The sequence below is a fragment of the Bactrocera neohumeralis genome, chromosome 5 (genome assembly GCF_024586455.1).
Source record: "Bactrocera neohumeralis isolate Rockhampton chromosome 5, APGP_CSIRO_Bneo_wtdbg2-racon-allhic-juicebox.fasta_v2, whole genome shotgun sequence".
NCBI lineage: Eukaryota > Metazoa > Arthropoda > Insecta > Diptera > Tephritidae > Bactrocera > Bactrocera neohumeralis.
Genome location: NC_065922.1, coordinates 75,738,480 through 75,759,290, shown reverse-complemented (window position 1 = coordinate 75,759,290; position 20,811 = coordinate 75,738,480). Strand labels below are relative to the sequence as shown.

General features: G+C 29.6%; 2 protein-coding genes across 6 annotated transcripts in view; one reads left to right on the top strand and one right to left on the bottom strand.

Moving 5' to 3' along the window:
• LOC126758754 (cyclin-dependent kinase 11.1) overlaps window positions 1-10,723 on the top strand; it is a 65,404-nt gene extending 54,681 nt beyond the window's left edge. For 4 of the 5 annotated variants that reach the window (XM_050473130.1, XM_050473129.1, XM_050473132.1 and 1 more), the window contains one exon: window positions 4,267-10,723. In XM_050473130.1, coding sequence (XP_050329087.1) covers window positions 4,267-4,619 — 353 coding nt within the window. In that variant the 3' untranslated portion in view covers window positions 4,620-10,723. Of the gene's footprint in view, window positions 1-969; window positions 2,676-4,266 lie in introns of those variants that run through there. The other variant, XM_050473133.1, reaches the window with a different exon arrangement.
• Window positions 10,724-12,466: 1,743 nt separating this feature from the next.
• On the bottom strand, window positions 12,467-17,266 carry LOC126758761 (leucine-rich repeat-containing protein 58). Its single transcript, XM_050473139.1, has 3 exons — window positions 16,281-17,266; window positions 13,234-13,450; window positions 12,467-13,154 (listed from the first exon to the last, which is right to left on the bottom strand). Exons 1-3 carry the CDS (start codon window positions 16,766-16,768, stop codon window positions 12,792-12,794), a joined length of 1,068 nt encoding a protein of 355 aa, XP_050329096.1. The 5' UTR covers window positions 16,769-17,266; the 3' UTR covers window positions 12,467-12,791.
• Between the last annotated feature and the right edge of the window lie 3,545 nt (window positions 17,267-20,811).

Below are 20,811 nucleotides of genomic sequence, written 5' to 3'. Positions count from 1 at the left end.
TTTGGCAGAAAAATTACATAAAAGACATTGTTAATTGTTAATTTTTGCGGTTTTATGTAAATTGTTGTTACTGTTTTTACCTACACTTGTTCTGTGTTGTGGCCTTACCGAATTGTATTTACAACACTAAAAATTAAAACTGAGTGTATCTTCGCATGCTGCGCCGTTGAGATTGAAAATATTGAAAAATATTATGAAAAGGCAAAGAAAATGTCGACGTTTTGTAGTTTTTTTTTTAATTTGTAGGCGGTTTTGGTTTTTCTAGTTTCATACTCTATTATTTCTACAGAATTCTTTATTACTATCATTTATAATTATAAACAAAATTCATGGAAATTATGTAACTAAACATTCATTGTTTTTAATATGGCATAACTTTATTTATTTTTTTTTTATTTTATTTTGTTTTAATATTTGTTGATTGAAATTTTTGGTTTCTGTATTAATTAATTATGCTTTTTATTGTAATTATTTTTTTTTGTGTTTTGTTTATTTTTTGTTTTTATTAATTTTTTGTTTTATTTTCGTTAATTTTTTTCTTTTATATATTATTTTTGATTTTATTTTTATGTATTTTATCAATATATAAATATGTATATACATATATATATATTTTAATTTTTTAATAAAGCAGTTTTTTATTCCTTTTTTATTTTATATTAATATATTTTTCTTTTTTTATATTAATTTTTTTTAGTTTTTAATTTACTTTTTTAATTATTTAGTTTTTTTTTTTAATAATTAATTTTTTTTATTTTTTTAATTAATTTTTTTTTAATATTTGTTGTTTGAAGTTTTTTGTTTCTGTATTAAGCATGTACTGTCCATATTTCAACTTCCTTTATTTTGTGAACTCACTCCATTACTAAGTTACTCTAAACTTTCTTCTTTTGTGTTTATATACTCCTTTCCCTTTCTTTATTTTATCTGAAAATATATATATGTTTGTATATTTTTATTTTTTTACAGATTCATAGTGGCATAGTTCTTTCTTACGTTATGTTGTAATAATAAAAGAATATAAAAAACAAACAAGATTTCTTTAACAATATTAAAAAAAACAAAAACAAAAAACATAAAATTGTACCTATGCATACATAGAGAAGCAAAAATAAAAAATAACTAAATCAAGAGCAAAAAGAGATAGCAAAGAAAAAGAAAGCAAGCACAACAATCACTATATCTATCTAAATATACATATATAATATATTTATATATATTTAGTAAAAAAGCAAAACATATAAATTTAAATAAAGCAAAATTTCTGCAAAAAATATGTAATTATAAGCGAAGCACTGTAAGCAAGCAAAATTGCAACTTAGCAACTTAGAAGCATAAGACGGAGCAGCAGAAAGCGGCACAAGCAAGCAACTATTTCTTAAACCAAAACAAAACAAAAACAAAAAACAAAAATAAGTAAAGTACAGCGCGCAATTAAGCAACAAGAAAGCCGCACTTCTATAAATATATTCATAATTTTATGTAAAAAATTTGCATTAAATTTGTAGTTGATTTTTTAAACTTCTTTTTCTGTTTTGTATACGGTTTTAAACTTTTACAATTGCGCTGCTATAATTCTGTTTTTATGAGAAGCTGGCGGAAATTATTAAAAGCATACAAGAAAGAAAACAAAAAACTTTTTTGTTAATTTATGCAACTATTGCACAACACACACTCAGCCTCTGCACAAAATGCGTCCATTTTTGGTGTTATTTAAAAAGTTGGCAATTTTGAAATTTTTCGTAAACAAAAAAAAATAATTACGAAAATTTTTTAATTTAATAGTGTAGTTTGTGACTTCCATCCATATTTTGTGTTATTTCAAAGGTTGTCAGTTTTAAAATTTTTTGCAAAAAAAAATTGTAAAAGCGAAATTTTTTTCCTACGCATCGCGTTTGAAGTAGTGAAAGTTGAGGACCGCACTTTGAAGTTGGAGCGCTTGTGGGAACCAGTTTATGCCGTGCAAATCTATCGAAAGTCGATAACTAACAGGGTAAACCGCTGACTGATTCTGATGTGGACCGCGGTGCCGTCAACAGAGCCTAGAAAATATTTCAAAGAATTATACAATTTTTCAACACTTAATCACCCATGTAAAGTGAAAACACTCATGTAGTCAAGCGTAAGCTTAACTTAATAGCAAACAACTTAAGTGTGAAAATCCTTAATTTTAATGCGCACTCAAAGTACTAAGCCTGCGCACTTATGAGCTTTTTCACTATAGCAGAAATTTTAAGAAAATATTTGTTTTTAATCACCACTTTATATTATATACCTAAACGCTCACACACAAACTATTTTATTTAACAAAAAATTTAATTATATTATGTAAACATATTTGCATGAAACGAAGAAGCTAGTTTTATATATAAAAAAAAAATATGTAAACATAGTTTTTTTTCGTTTGCCTTGTTTGCCTTATTTTAATTTTATTTAATTTTTTAACGCAAATTAAGTCAAACCATGTTGTAAATTTTAAAAGAAAATATATAGCGTGGAATTAATTGTTAAATACAATATACATTTAAAACAAAAACAAAAAAATAAATGCTTTAAAAATAGAGAATTAAATTTATAATAATTATTATTTGTAATGAACAAACGACAAAAATATATGAAAAATTAAAAACAAGTAAAAAGAAATAAAAACAAAAATATTATATTAAAAAATGGAATTTGGGTTTTTCTCACTGTACGCCTAGTTATTGTTGTAGTTGTAGTAGTAGTCTTGTATTTACCGTTGTTTTTTGCTATTTTTCCGTTCTATGCTCCGCTTTTAGCTAGCAGTATGCTAAACGTAATTTTTTTTAGTAAAATTTCAGTATTAGAATTTTTTACCGTTAGTCGTAATTTTTATACTTTTTGTGTATTGGTTACAGTTATGACCATTTTTTAAAACATTTGAATTTTTTTTTATTTGCATATTTTTACTCGATTAAATATCTTGATATGTTTTATATACAGAAGGAATTGTATATTTTTTAGATGTAATAAAAAATTGCCAGTGTAAAAAACTTTTAAAAAATCATTAGTTAATCAAAAATTATAAATTAAAAAAAATATATATATAAAAAAAACGCTAAAATATAATAGTAAATAAATTAAAATATTAAAAAAATATTTAAAATAATAAAAATATGAAAAAAAAATTATTTAAAATAATTTAAACATTTAAAAAAATATATTTGAAATAATTAAAATATTTAAAAAAATATAATTGAATTAATTAAAATATTAAAAAAAAATTTTAAATTAATTTTTTAATTAAATTATTAAAACTTTTCAAATAAAAAAAATAAAATATTAAAAAACATTAAAAAATTTAATAATTTTCTAAAATACTAGTTCTTTAAACTAAAAAAATTACCTAAAACTTAAAGTAAACAATCGAAGAAATAAATTTTAGCTACACCAAAGACATACCGATATTTTTATTGACGTATTCTCCAATATATAAGATAGCACAATATATGTACATACGTTTTGTCATTTTGAAAATATTTTATGACTGTGGAATAAAATTTTTTAACCAAAAAGTATTAGTAAAAAAATAATAATTTACAAAAACATTTATTAAAAAGAAAATAATTATAAATTAAAAAACAAAAATAATTATATTTTTTTTAAACAATAAAATTTAACATTTTGAAAAAAATTTCATATAAATGCTAAATACATTTCACAAATAATAAATTTTTCTAACATTCTGTAGTGTATCGGTGCCATATTGTTAACGTCTTTCGCAGTATTTTCTATTGCGAAGAAATTTTTTTGGCAAATTGCTTTTTTGCATTTCAAAATCATATCAATATAAATAATTTATTAAATTCTTCTCTTTTAGCACGTAACAGTATTAAAAAAATAATAATAACAGTAGATGCCAAGCGAGCGCTAACCTTTGGCTGCTATTTTAGTGTCGCATGCAATTTATTAACATTTTTGTTGTTATCACACATACAAATTTACAATAAGAATTGCCGAATACATTAATATATTTAATATGAATTAAAAAAATTAACAATTAACGAAATGTCAATTTTAAGTTATCGAAAAGGTACGCCATTTTCGCTCTCTCTCACTGTCACCTGCTTTGCAGGCTAAGAATTGTCAAATTTACTAATCAAATGTACGTTATTATTATTCTTCTCCTACCCCTCCTGCATTTCACCAACAACTCCACATGTGACTCCACCACCGTGCACACACATACATACATCACACATCATTTGTTCAACCGATTTGGGGGAATACACATGCTGCGTGCAGGCACACAATCGAGCGCATCAGCTACAACCAGCAGTGGCGGCGGCAATGCAACAGTGGCCAACCCATCGTCCAGCGCCTCAGCTGCTGCGGCAAGCAGCGGCGCGCCTTCAGCGGCACAAGCAGCGCAAGCGAGCGGCGGCGATGCGGCCAACAGCAGCAATGGCGGTAACCAACAGCAAGCGTCTGCCAGCGGTGCGGCAGCAGCCGGCGCGGGTGATGCCACTTCGATTTCAAGCGCCGGTGGCGCCAGTGGCGGCAATGGCAATGGCGGCGGCAGTGGTGGCAGCAATAATAGCGGCGGCGGCGGCGGCAATGGCACACAGCCGCAACAGACAGCGACGACAATGGGTTAGCGAGCTGCAAACGAAGAAAATGGAGGGCCTATTAATTCTAATAAGAATAATTAAATTTAAAAACATAAAATATATAAAAGCTAAAATAAAAAGAGAAACATTTAAAAATAAAATAAATAATGCTAAAAATATATACATACATAGAGAAAAATAGTACGAGTACAGAAAGCAAAAACCGAAAATATAGAATGGAAAACATTAAAACAAAACACTAACATAAAATTAATTATATCTTATATAATACATAATTATTAAAAGTAAAAAAAGCAAAAAAGGTAAAAAATTTGAAAAAAAATATTTGCAAAAAAAAAATTAAAACTTAATTTGAAAAGGAAATAACTTCGTTAAGTTGTTAAATGAGTAACAACAATAACAACAAAACAAGAAACACAGCAAAGCGAAGTGTGAATTTGATTTTGAATGTTATGATTAATTTAATTATTAGCAGAAAGCATAGTTAGCAGTACAGTGCAGGCAGTTAGTAAGCGTATAGCGGCATATAAAAAAGTAAATAAAAATGTGCATAAAAAAGTTATGGAAAATCAGTAAAACAGAAGAATACTAATCAATTTCATATTGATAGCAACTAAAAATACACAAAAATAACAACAACAAAAAATTATAATAATATTTAAATGAAAACACTATTTAAATTTATTATTAACAAAACATAAAAAATAATAAAGAAAAAACTTAGCTTAAATAATAATAATCTGAATAAAAGATCACACATTTGAGTTGTATAGTTGAGGACTACAAATGTCACTGATGCTGATTGAAAATGAGTAGGGGCTAGTTAAGGCGCATATAAATAAGTAGCGCATGAAGAATACCAGCAGTTGCAGCAGTTTAAGTACATAGCAAAACAGCAGCAACCGTTAACAGTTAGTGGTAAAAGAAAATGTAATCAAAAAATAAAAATAATAAAAAAAATAATAAATAACATAAATCACACAAAAAATTGTAAGAAATAAGCGTACATGGAACAGTGTAGGTAAATAAAGCGCGCCAGCAGGCAAGCGCGCGTACGAAACCGAAAATAAAGAACGATTTTGTCGCACTTTGCACTACTGTAAGCAAAAAAGAACTCATAACTGTATAACTGCAAGCAGATTCAACTAAAAACTTTATTAGCTAAAATCAACAGCAAACAATTTACAAATATAATTAAAACACACATAAGAAAAACAAAGCAAAACAAAAACTAACAGCATAAACAAACATAACTCTAAGTAAAAGCAAAAGAAAAAACAAAAAAATGCAATCAATCAAATGCGCTTCAAAAGCTAAACTACCAGCATGTTTGGCAACGCCATGCAGTGACAACAAGCAACACATACAAAACTAAACAAAACTGTGCATGTTTGTCAAACTTCAATTTCGGCATTGCAAACAAAAGCTAACATGTATAGCCGCAGTTTTGCCTATTTTATCGTTTTGTTTGCACGCATTTCGCCATTATGCCTTGCAGCTATTTAAAGTTTCAAATATAAACAGTCGAATGCTTGGCTGTAAGCAGTAAAATAGTGTGATTTGGCGTCTGTGCGTAAACAAAAAAATGTTACGTTATGGTGAAGCAAAATATTGATTTGCAATTTTCGCAACATTTTGTTTTAGCATTTCAAGTGAATTTAGCAAAAGTTACAGAACAAAATAATATTTTAGCTGCGTTTGAAGCCTAGCAGCAAAGCGCATTGGAAAGAAAGAAAATATAGCAGCAGAAGTTTAAATTTAATTACTAACTAAGCAAAATATGGAAATATATATATATACTAAATAGTAAAGAAGAAGAAACAAACAAACGGGGAGATTGCACGTCGCGGTAAGTTTTTTTTCGAGTTTCATTTATTATGTGTATGTCGTTCTTTATACGTTAAACAAATAATTAAATGCAATTAAACTAATTAATAATATATTAGTTTTTATTATGATTATTAATAAATATTATTATTATAATTATTATTATTTATGTAAATGTATGTATATATATGTATGCTATGCTACATGTAAACATCATTTAAGTCGTTAAGTCTAACGGTCATGTTTAATTTTATTTCTAAATACAATTGAAAAACAAAATGCAACAAGAAAAATAAAAACAAATAAATAAATATAATTAATAAACATTAACACATGTATGTTTAATTTAAATAAAGTTATAAGCTTAGTTGGCGACTGTTTGACGGCGTTGGAAGCAGGGTTGCGAATTTTTTAATTAAAAATTTTGAATTAAACTCAGTTATTCAATTTTTTTCCGATTTCAGGATTAAAGATTAAATTATAAGTTTTTCAATTTATAACTCCGGGTTTAATACTAACAATTAAATTTAAATTTTAAATTTTTCTCTGAAAAATTGAGAATTTAATTTTTAGTCCAAAGTGTTTGAGATTAAAAATAAAATGTTCAATTTTGATTGAAAATTTTATTTTTTAATTAAAAAAAAAAAAAAATTAAATTTTATTACTAAATTTAAAAATTAAATTTTTAATTAAAATTAACCTTTTTTTGAGATTAAAAATTAAAAATTTTATTTTTTATTAAATCATTAAAATTGAACATTTTATTTTTAATCTAAAACATCTTGGATTAAAAATTGAGAAAATATTTTTTAATTTAATAATTAAAATAAAAAAATGTTCAAAGTACGGTATTTTACTAAAAATAAACTTCCTTTTCAAAAGATGTCCCAAATGGTGGTAAGCGAAATACGTAAATACAGAAAACTTTACAAATTTCCTTCTTTAATTTTTAATTATAAGCTTTGGATTAATTTTTTTCAATCCGGTTTTAGAGTTAAAATTTTAAAAATTGTTAGTAATTAAAATTTTCGGTAATACAAAGAAAAAAAAATTAATTCAAATGTTAATTCGAATATTTTTTAATTATTTGCAACCCTGTTTGGAGTTTGCTGTGTAAACAAACAATATTTTAATACACAGAAATAAAAAAAATAAGTAATGCAACAAAATACAAATTGGTATATAAATAACAAGAAATAAATTAAATAAAAAACTCAACTAAATTTTTTATATTAATACATATTCATACATATGTACATAAAAAAATATAAACTGAAAACTTTATTTCTTAAATTAATTGTTGAATCTAGCAATTTTAATGCATTTTACAACTTCGTCGCAAAAAACCTATTTAACAGCTAACTTTTGCAACCTTGAGTGGTCTTAGCGCATTAGGCGATTAAAACTATTTACAGTTAGTAACCAACATGGTGATTTGGAAGGAGCTTCGACTTAAAATCTAGAAAAGCGAAACCAGAAACTGAACTATGGAGCACTAATTATGTTTTAAATTATTATTTTAAGTTTTTTTATTTAAATACATATATAGATACATATATTTTTTTATTATTTTACAAGCATTTCAAATCTCTAATGAAAGCTTAAAGAGCTTATAGCACTTTGGTAATTTTTTTCAATTTAAGCAAACGATGTTTGGCCAGTTATCACATACAAATAAGTGGTAACATCATATTGCATATACAAATATTTTCAGTTAAAAAGTTAAATATAATGACTTCAACTTTAACCGCAACATTCTCGCCAGCTTTTGTTCTGTAGTGTAAGCTTTTGTGTGCACCGGCAAGACATTTGAAAAATAAATTGAAATATTCTAAACAATAATTGTTCACGTTATGTGATAACAAAGCTAAATACATTTTTTTAATAAAAAATTATTTTTAATTTAATAATAATAAAATAAAATAATAAAAAAAAATATTTTTAATAAGAAAAAATGTATAATAACGAAAAATAATTTGAAACTATTTATCTGCGAAAAATTTAAGGGCACAAATACTCAACCGCATTGCGGCTTTAATTTTGCTAGTTTCTATTTTAAATAATACAAGAGTATGAACTTGCAAGCATGCCTATAAATTCATAAATACTTAAATAAGCGTAATAAAAAAGTAAAAAGAGTAAATAAAGTAGTAGAAAAAATATATTTGAATTCTTTAACTGTTGTTTAGCTGTAAAAACAATCATAAAAATGCATAATTAAATTGTAATCTACAAAAAGGTAAAGATATAGAAGAAACATGTATGTAGCATAGTTTATAAAAAATTAAAGCGGTAAAAAATTAAATATGAAATATTTGTAGCATAAAATACATATTATCTTTTCTTACAAGCACTGCTTTCAAGTGGCTGGATCAATTGGAAATCGTGCTTCAATAACGAGTTTCACATAACAGTTTAAAATATATTAGTTTTTAAAACATATTAGTTTCTACATTTTATTGCAAATTTTAATATTCCTTTTTTATTATTTTAATACCTTTTTTTTCCTACCTATTTATTTTTTGAATTTTTGTTTTTAGAATTCTATTTTTTTGTTTTGTGTTTTATAAATAATTTTTCCTCCCTATTTATTTTTTTTTTAATTTTCTTTGTAATTCTCATTTTTTGTTTTGTGTTTTATAAATAAACATATTTTAATGCGACTTTAATTTTCTTTTCCACGTATTTATTTATTTTTATGTTTTATTTATATTATATTTTAGATATATTTTTTTAATTAAAATTTTTGATTTATTTATATTTACATTTTTTTTTAATAAATTTTTTTTTTCAATATTATATTGAAAAATATTAAAAATGGACTAGTTTCAATGTAGTTGCGTTTAATTTTCTATTAATTTATCGTATGTAATAAATCCATTTTTTTGTTTTTTAATAAATTTAATTTTTATAACGCTTAAATTTTTAATAATTTTTTTATTTTATTTTTTGTTTTTTTTTTATTTTATTTTTTATAATGCATAGATTTTTTTGTAACTGTATTTTTTATTAATTTGTATTTTTTAGTAATTTTGTTTAATTTTTTCAATAATATTATATTGAGAAATATTTAAAATTAAAATCTACAATTTTGTGAGTGTGGTCTTTTTTTTAAGTTACATTTAGCGCGTTTTAGCGATATTATGTACTTATTTGAGATACTGACGCCCATCCAACACAGTAAAATCATTGGCTTTTTATAAAATTTTCTTTTATTATTACTCTCTGAATTTTTGAAAACCGTATAAAAATAGATAACACAGTCATTGCAATATAAAATGCATACCTGCTTTTGTAGTTCAAAATTTTTAAAAATTTTGAATTTATAGCAAGTATAATATTTGTATGTATAATTGCGATTCCATCCGTTAAAGCACACAATGCAAATTAAAAAATCGACTACGAGAACTCCTAATCGTCCGCACACTCATACGATCACCATTTCACATCTCTAACCAATATTAAATACCCTTTGATACTTAGTATTTTTTCTAACAAATTTTTAATTTTCTTAATAAGAAAAATATATTGTTTTGACATTTCGCTTTGTACAATGGAAATATCATTAATATGAAGAATAGCAAATTAAAAAGCACTGTTACTTAATCAGCTAAAACGGCAACTTGTTTACTTTAACTTAAAATCAGAAATAAGCAACAAAAATTTAACAGAATACAAAATAACTAAACATATTTCTTGAAACAGTGTTGCATTTTGCATCTATATACATACTCTATAAAGAAATGACAAAAAATTCGAAACTTTTGAAATTGTAACACCAATAGCACAAGAACAGCAGTAAACATGCTTAGAACAGCGTGAAAATAAATTAAAAAATAGTTATATAAATATATTTACAACTTATAAATAAATTTAAATGGATTATCAGACAAACATTCATATGTATTACTTTAATATATACATATTATGCATATACAGATAATGAATATAAACGTAACCCTAAGCGAAAGTTGCAAAAACTGTATAATTTGAAAAAAACAAAACCAAACAAAAGAAAAATATTACAAAAAAGCGACACATGGTTAGTTAAATAATAAAAAAAAACATACATTTAATGAAAAAAAACATAAAACTAGCAGAAGCGTTTAATAGTAAAAATAAATATATGAATATAATACATTAAAAATATGTATGTATGTATGATGATTTCGATATTCATTATTACAAATAGTAATAAAGAAATAATAACAAATAAATGAACTCAATATAAAAATCTTCAAACTTTAATTAACCTTAAGTAAATGCAACTAATATAACAGTTAAGAATAAAACAACAGTAAAAAGTCGTAAACCAGGAAACTGAACGCTACAGCAAGAAATGAAATGAAATGAAATGATTAAGTGGCGGCGAAGACGTGTAAAAATAATAAATATGCAACAAAAACAAACAACACTGTTTCTATTACAGTTAGGTGACTATATTTGTTTACTCGCCTAAAACTAGCAAATTTACGCGATTTTTTAATTATTTTTTTACAATATGTGCCCCAAAACAAAATCATATAACAAGCAGCGTTATCTATTGAAAATTTACAGAATTAAAAAGATACTTTCACCCCCCTTGAAACGCAGCTAACTTCATGCAAATCGCATGACGGATGTTAGAAACCAAAAAATATTGGGTAGTCGAAAAAGTATTTTCGCATTTCTAATCAAAATCAAATTATTATATTTTTATTTTTATAATGAACTTTATTAAAAAAATTGTACCATTTTGGTCGACCACTTTTTGCCTCTCTTCCGCTAGAGACATTATTCCATCAGTGTACAACTGGTTTCTCGACGAAAAACTGCGACAAGTAATTTTCACAGGAGCCAACTTTACTCCATTAAGGGAGTTTTGCATTGATTGAAACAAATAGTAGTCCAATGGTGCAAGGTCAGGGCTATATGGTGGATGCATCAAAACTTCCCAGCTAAGCTCTCCCAGTTTTGCCGAGTCATCAAAGATGTGTGTGATCTAGCGTTGTCGTGATGGAAGACAAAGTCCTTTCTGTTGATCAGTTCTGCCCGTTTTTTTTTTTTCGATTGCTTGCTTTAAACTCATCAGTTGTTGGCAGAAAAATGTAGAATTAATCGTTCGACCAGGCTGGAGCAGCTCATAGTGGATGATTCCTTTCCAATCCCACCAAACGCTCAGCATAGCCTTCCGAGGCGTCAATCCTGGCTTTGCAACCATTTGTTGAGCTTCACCACGCTTGGACCATGATCCTTTTCGCACATTATTGTCGTATTTGATCTACTTTTCGTCTCCTGTTACCATTCTCTTCAGAAATGTTTCGATTTCATTTCGTTTCAGCAAAGAATCGCAGATGTTAATTCGGTCCATTAAATTTTTCACAGACAATTCATGTGGTACCCAAACATCGAGCTTCTTTTTGCACCCAGCCTTTTTTAAAAGGATCAAAAAACCTTTTGATGATGAATGTTAAGTTCCTTAGCGATGTCATGGCTGATTACGTGACGGTCTGGTCAATCTTTTCCATAATTTCATCGACTTTTTCAACGATAGGTCGACCAGAGCGAGGTACATCTTTCACATCGATATTTCCAGAACGGAAGCGAGCGAATTGATACAGGATCGTTTCCGTAAACTTCACATATTTCATTGGTGGCTTGCGTGGCATTCTATCCTTTTCTAAACAAAATTTCAAAATATAGCGAATTTCTTAATTATTTTCACTTATTTTTGAACAGTTGTAACTTTTTTCAACTTCCCCGAACTAAATTTTTTTGTTAAATGAAGCTTAAAGTTTCACCTTTCCAACCATATTAGTGTATGACACAATGTGATTGGTAGCACTTGGAGATATACGACTGTAAAGACATCTATTGACAAAATACGAAAAGACTTTTTCGACTATCCAATATAATGTGCGAATATTTCTATATATCTATCACTTTTAGAAGCCACTTAGTATAATATTTACCGTTTGCTTTTATTTATTGTAGAAAATAATTGCCCAAGATTTCTTTCTCGTTAACGAGCGGGCTTCATAGACCCCTCGTAGGTTAGGTCTTAATAGTTCAGTTCTATGCAATCAATGCAAATTTTATTAAATCTTTTATAAATATAAAATTCTTCAAAAATTCTTTATATTATTTTGTAGGTATGTATGTGTATATATAAAAATGCGCAGCATTATTCAAACATTTTTCACAGACTCGCTTATTCAGACCGCATATCTCATGGCAATAAAGTAAAATAAAAAAAAATACCACCAAATAGCAGACTATTCAAATAATGAATTTTCCAAAAGGTCTGTTGGTAACTTTTCTCCAAATTCCAATCAAAAACCAACAAGTAATTCTAGTATCCGTCAATAATGTTGACCGCACCCAGTACTCCCATCAGCCGAGCAACACCTTACGCATCATATAACCATTAGCACCGCTCGTTTGTGGCAGCTCTGGCTCTGGCTCAATGCACTTGGAGGAGCATAAATAATGCAGTAACGGTACACGATATTTGCCACAGAAGTCCACAAATTTGATATGCTCCACGCGATTGTCGAAGAATACACCCTTGCATTTGGGATTTACACAACAATTGGCGCTCTGTAGATAGTCATTGACCGTGCGCGGCACAATGCCCGGACCGAAGGGTATGCCGGTACACTTGACGACACGCGCAGCGAACTCCATCAGTGTAGGCGGCTTCATAGCGATATCTTGCACGAAACGCACCACCAAAGGGTTGTCGCGCAAGCTCAACTGCAAAAATAGATAAAAATAGAAATATGTAAAAATCATACGAATCGCTTAAAGCTGTTAAATATGCGTGTCTACACACCTCTGTTAAATTTTTCAATGCGATAATATCTTTCGGCAAGTGTCTTAGGCGATTTTTGTGCAACAACAATGACTTCAGGCTGTTCAAATGCGCGATGCTGGTTGGTAAATTCTCAATGACATTGTCGCACAGCACGAGCGCCTGCAGTTGGCTGAGCATGCCCACGGAGTCGGGCACATCGCTGATTTGATTGCCGCCTAGCGAGAGTACCTGCAAGCTGGAAATGAGCGTATATTTAGTATGTATTTTTTGATTTTTTTATGAGCAAGCGAGTAAAGTTTAGAGCTACAGATTTGGAGCAGTTGCTAAGCAGCATTGCACAATAAATAATTTAGTGTGCACATTTTAAATTCAAATTTGTAGTACGAATTATGTACATAAACAACAGCTGATTTAAACATAACACCATAAATGATCAGCGTGTCGAGCTGAGTCGATTTAGCCATGTCTGCCAATCCCTCAGCCAGTCTGTCTTTCTGTTTATATGCGAACTTGTCCTACAAGGTTTTGAAATATCGATCCAAAATTTTGAGAGACTACTATATCCGAAAAAAATTTCATTTTCCAAGGTACCGTAATATCCAACTATATAGAGCTTTAAAATCAAATTCTTGTATGGAAACATTTTTATTTGTGCGGTTATAGCTTTGTGCAACCGAAGTTAACATTTTTTTATTGTTTTCGTTACAAAGAAAAAACTATTGCGCTTAGCTACAAGTTATGCAATAAATACTGGTATATACGATTTAAAAAGTCGAAAATAATGAAATTGCGTTAGTAACACTTTCTGTTTTTAACATCTTGCTCCACACTATCGCACGCAGATAACATCTGAATCCGCATAGAATCAAAAGTTTTATTTATGACGCACTTAGGTCTAGCATTACGTACATACATATGCATAAATGTACATACATACATACATATGTACATGCACAGCTGTTCACATACAAATGCCAATTTTTGATTCAAACGTGTCCTAATACATTGAAGAGCCGCCAAGCATCTATTGCCTTTTGTGCATACTAGTATTATTTATGAGTTTGTATGTTGCTTTATTGTATTTTTTAATTTATGATTACACAAAGATTCTTATCGCCAGACAAAGGCTGTCTATCGTTAAGCACAAACAGGCAATAGTGCCATTAATTTTTTTGTTATTGCGTTGGTAAACACACTTTTGATGTAAAGGCTGACATGATAAGCGCCGGCCCACACAGCAGCGTATGTCAAAATGAGAGTTAGATAAATGGAAAAACTCTAGAAAACAATTAATTAAATAAACCGAATTGCGTTTGACACATGTTCAAATTCCATTGAAAGTGAAGTGCTTAACTACGTATGTATGTACATATATGATGTGTGGGATTTATGTTACTTTTTACGTTTTTTACATTATTATTTTTAAATTGTATACGCATATATTAAAAGTACTGTAATTGCATCTTGGTAGCTGTCATGTTATTAATTTACTATGCGGCTATTGTTATTACTCATATTAATTAGTATCAGTTATCGTTATTGCTTGTTATCACTAACATGTTATCGTTTTTTCATATTGCAGGCCAATAAAAACAACTCAAGTGTTGTGCGTTAAACAAATAATCGTTAATAATTACATACATATGTATGTATATGATATTTTTGTATGCAAAAACTTAAAAAGAAATTGATTTATTGAGGAAATTACTAATTCCTGCAGAAAATCTGTTTACAACCGAGGATTTGAAAACAAAATGTGGCTGAATGAAATTGTTTACATTCAATATTGAATATGAGTTCAAATAATCGTTAACCGTGAAAACAATGGGTGCGGGTGTCAAAGCATGTAAGGTACCTTAAAATTGTGTTGAAAATTGATTTTCCGGGCTTTCGTAATAAATGTTATATCTTTGCAAACTTTAGAAGCCACCACGCCCACTGCAGTTGGATCTACGTACGCGGAACTCAGCCGTTTTTTATGCGTCCAAAGGCTGTCAACTCGACAGCATTCAAAATTATCTCAACGACAACAACAACAACAACTATATGAAAGAAAATCAAACGCTGCGCTAATGCAATTCGCTGTGGAATATTTCCGACTGAATTTTTAATCAAATATGCGTAATATCACACGTGTCAGTTCATAAATTGATTCGAAAACATAAAACTAGCTTAAATATTCAAATATAACGCCTTACATGCTACTAATGTAAAAAGAAGATCATGTTAAGAAGAGCACATAGCGGAATACTCACTAACCTAGTCGCGAATCAGAGCGTGACAAGCAACTTGTTCACTTTAGCCCCTGTTGGAAGTACAGAGTGAGTAAATAAGCATTATTTCTTGGATTTACGCTCTCATACATAGGCATGCATGCATGTTTGTATGCATACATATACATATGTATGTATGTGAAAAAATCTTTTCAATAAAAGTTAACGGCGCGGTACCAAACGTATTTCATAGATAATCAGCATCTGTAGTCAGATTTTCTTAACATATAATATAAGTCTATACGTATAACGCTGTTCGAACTGATAATCTTCGACCGAAAAGGTTCAGTGCGGCTTTCAAAGTTTTAAAAGGAAAAATAGCTGATATGACAAAGTTTTTTCACAGACAGTTTTATATAAAATTAATTTCATAACTGTTGTTTAGTTAGACAACCTTCATACAAGTACATACATTTGTGCATACATACATATGTAAGTAGTAAACCCATTTTGTTATTGTATGATATGTTTGTATGCATATAGTCAGGGCCGTAGAAAGAAAACCAGGGCTAGAAGATTACGTAGGATTGTAGCGAATTGTTGGAGAAACAAAACCTGCCAGGTCCCGGTTGGAATTGTCCCCTTGTTCACTGTACAACGATCCAGCGCGTGGATAGTTTTTTTGCTGCGAAAATACTGCAGATTCCGACTATTATAAAAAGTTACTATTGTAGAAGCAGATACACACACCAAAAAAAAATATATTCACACATTAATTTCTTAAAAACGCACAACTGTCATTTCTATCAACTCGCACAACATCAAATTCAATAACGTAACACTATTGCCCACCTTTGCATTTTCCATATATCCTTCGAAATTGCTGTTATCCTATTTGCGCCGGCGTAGAAGTAGCGTAACTGGCGCAGCTCTAGCACCTGCTCAGGGAAGTGCGTCAGCTGATTGCCGCTCAAATTCAGCTCCTTCAAGGCTGAGTTGCGCATCACAAACGATTTCGGCAATGATTTGTTGGACAAGTTGTTATTTTTGGCAATCAATGTGACTAACGGTAAATTGCAAATAGCCTCAGGCAATTGTGTCAAACAATTGGAGCTCAAATCCAGTACTTTCAAATTGACGAATTTAGTAAGCGCTGGCGGCAGTTGTGTGAGTCGGTTATGATTCAGCAGCAACGTCTCGAAATCCTTGTGTGTTTTGAGCGCCTTCTTCGCATGCAAATCGTCTTCCAGTGTGATTACGGTGAGGTTCATACGTCCATAATCCAGTGTTTTTTGCTCGCGCGAGTCTGTGTCGCTGCTGTCTGATGTATATACTTCCATTTTTCTTAATAATTTTTGTTTAATTTTCTTGTGTATAATTAATTTAATATTTTCAAAGTTTTTCCAGTATTTTTTTTTAATATAGTATAAATAAATTGATTTATTTTTGGTTTTTTTTATTAACGATTAGAAAATAGTAATTTTGTACAATTCGTGCTTCAGTTTATATTTAGTGCATAGTTCCGCGCGTGTACGTCTTACTTCACTGACTGTTGTTCAATATTTTAATTCAATCATTTATTTCAATTGTCGATTGCCTATTACTCAACTGAGTACGCGTTGTGTTGTGTGAGCATGAAATGATTATTATACTTATTCTCAATTAAGCTTCTTCGCATAAAGCATGCGCTATTTAAGTTAACTAAAGCGAAGCTACTCCGTCTGATGATTGCACACTAAGTATGGTAAACATTCGTTGGGGGCAGCCGCTGTATTTCGCCCTCGCGTGTTCACTTCGACAACGACAACACGACTGCTAGTTCTGATCAGTACGGATTGGATGTTGGCTCCGCTTTTATTTCGGGCGATTAGTATTGTCAATGTATTTAAGGTATTATAAATAAAAATTTTGGCAGTAAAAAGCTCTCGGCACAACAGACGAGAGCGATAAGCCTTAGATGCGACTCCAGCCCAAGTAAAAACTGTTTTTTACAACGATCATAGAAAAAAGACGGCAGAAAAGCATACGCGAGCGAAAAACGGTGGGCGGGAATAAGGCTTCACACAAGCACCTAGAGCATATAGATGAGTTAGGAAGGAATTGGTATTAAAATATTTGTATGTTTGCACTTCAGACGATATGGAACTGTCGAGCTCAAATCGGATCTTGAGTGTATACTCGATATTCATATAGAACCTATTATCACCGTCACTTCCAACTGTGGCCACTCGCCGTTGAAAATTCAACATGTAGACTCCTCTTCTTTTCGTAACGCCATTAGAACTTTCAAACTGCAGTTTCTTTATGTCAGGTCTAACTTAACTTAACCCTTTTTGACCGAGCCATTCTTTATTTTGGTGATGTGCGCGTTGTTTTTATTCGATATATACAGATGGCTTGTTACTCGATCATTACCATCTGTAGTAATATTTTTTTTCGGATTTGAGGTAATTTTACACATAATAATTAGGTTCGTAACCAGGTACCTGTTTTTGGACCTCCTGCAGATCTGCTGCGGAATCAAGGCAATCCAAAATTTTTCACAATTAATTTCTACAAATGTACATATTTTCAAGTTACTCATTAAATGAAATGCGATTTAAAAAAAAATCATGTTTTTTTCTGACTGAAAATTGGTTATGGCCTCTTAAGCCGTCTCAGCAAGCCGTACCTGCTTTTCATAAAAAAATAAAATACTTTTTTCGATTTTTTCTATCCACCAGGAGTAGTCTCGGCTGCGACTGAAGTCTATGGATATGCAATCCTTGCCATGCGCTGCTATTATAAACCCTCCGATTAAATAGTATGCCCGACTTCTCTTCAATCGTTCTTGCCCTGTGCATAACTAAAGATTAAGTAAAAAGCTCCATCTAACATTGTTGCTCGGAGTATATTTATTAATGTTGATTACTATTGCGATTTATAGCCTTGTTTTTCACTATAATTAGCTGAAACGTATGTACATACATACATACATATGTATGTACAAACAGATGCGCGTGTAAACTTCCTTTTTTGCGGTGATATCAGTCGGTAATCATTATCAGTGCCATTTGCACACACACATACAAACGAATTAATGAAAGCTTTCAATATTTTGTTGGGTTTAAACAAAATTCCATTATTCCGCAGTGCTAGTGTACTCAAGCTTGTTAAAGCTTAAAACTATGCTCATAAATAAAAATTTTATTTCAACATCTCTACAAAATCGGTTAAAGCTCTCTCGTAGCAACAGCTTAATATTATGTACTCAAAACATATACATATGTATGTATATACGTACGTACATACATATGTATTTCGTTGATGACTAGTGCGGTTTCTGAGTCCTTATCTCATATTACCGTTACACTTCAAATAACTGACATCTGTAAAATTTTCAAATTTTGGCGTTCTCATGCAATCTATTTCCCGTTACTCATGCAATCTATTTACCAAAATATCCAATTCTTTATGTGCAATATTTTTTCCCACCAAAAGTCTAATACTTACTAAATTTAGAAATATTACGAAGGCATATTTTTTAGGCGTTATGTAAGTTGTCTAAAATTTAAGTAATGGACTTCCAATTTGATTATGGTGCTAAGCGAACTCAAGATTAGAGGAGAAAATATGTTATCGCTAACGTATTGGTTTGTGGTCTACTTCACAATTTTTATTTATGACTTCAGTTATTTTGTTTTATCGGGACTAAGAAAAAAATTATTGTCCAAGATCTTTCATGAAAGCTTTCTAAGTTATTGGCTAGATAAGAGTTATTGACTATAAATTAAAAGTTTTTGGCCAGCCAAATATCACGTGTTCATTTTCCACACGCATTTGTGGAATTTGTATTCCAACGGTTAAAGGGTCAATTTTCAGGACATTTCAAAAAACATAATAAATAAATAAACAAAAAATACCGTTCTTTAATGGTAAAAAAAGTTTAGCTCGTCGAACTGTTATTCTAACGGTAATTTCACTATGGTAACTGTATATGAAATATGTATGTATGGTAACAGTTGTAGTTTCGCGCTCGCTTCTTTAAACTTTTGCTGTTTTGTAGCGACGGAAAACATCCCTAAACAAATAATTTTGAAAGGTGCTCAGCTGGCAGTTCTTGGCCGTATGAAAATCCGGGTGCGTTCCAGTAACGTAGCCCCGAATTTCATAGAATGGCTTTCTTTACACCCATGTATTGCACTTATTGACATTACGGCGCGCAAATAGTACCTAAGTGTTATTTAGCTTCCAATGGCGTAATGTTATCCCGAATGCTGATGAAATTTAAATCGACTGACGTGAAATTTAATAAAATTGTTTCATAAAAACTGTAAATTATTACTTTTTTGCACAAATTAATCATTGCAAACGTCAAATATGTTTGCATTTGCATATGTTTGCAGATAAGGCAATGTCACTTTGACAATAAAAAATTTTGTTCGGATCTATTGGTTGTAAACGTAAATAGTGGAAAATAGTTATATATGTGCATACGCCACTACCGAAGTGCATACGTATGTACATATGTATAAACATACAGACATATGTATATCTATAACATTACTGATAATCGCCGTCTACAATCAGACCTCCCCTCCCTACACATACACCCTGTAAATAACTATATTCATATTACATACATTTGTTTTTTCGTTAGGCGCTTATCAAAATGTGTACATACATATATACGTACGTACGTATATTCACACTTATGCCTTAATATACTCGTGTTTTTGTTTTCACAAGTATTTAAATATAGTAAACACCTTATACATACTTATATGTATATTTATAATCAAAAAATTAAGCAAGTCATCGCAATCAACTGCTAACCCAAACACAGTAAATAATTAGCGTGTGTTTATACACAGTGACCACACATGCAGTATTTATTGCATCTTTTCCGAAAGCAATGTTATATTCTCGTTCAAATCCTTTTTATGGTATTTTATTGTATTTAGTCCAAAGGAAATGTTACTAATAAAAGTTGCTCATATATACATCAGCTTATCTAGCTTCGAAATCTAATTTCGCCCGCTAATTAACTCCCTACTACAAAGATATTTTTCCCGTTTTTTCTTATCTTTTTTCAATTGTTTTTCTAAAATTGTTCGCCTTTCTTATCAATAATTAATAAGGTCTTATCAACCTCTAGTTTCATATAAAGTTCACCTCATACCAACAAATCCTATTTGAGACCAGACGTTGCCTGTATTTAGGGTTATCTTTGTACATTTATTTAATTATTATTTATTATTCGCATTAAAAATTATTTTTGCAAATTTTATGCAGATGTTGAAATTAAATTCCAATTTTTACCGTGCTTTAATATATACATACATACGAGTACATACATATGTATGGCATAACCTTAAATTGAATTTGAGATTGTCAATAAATT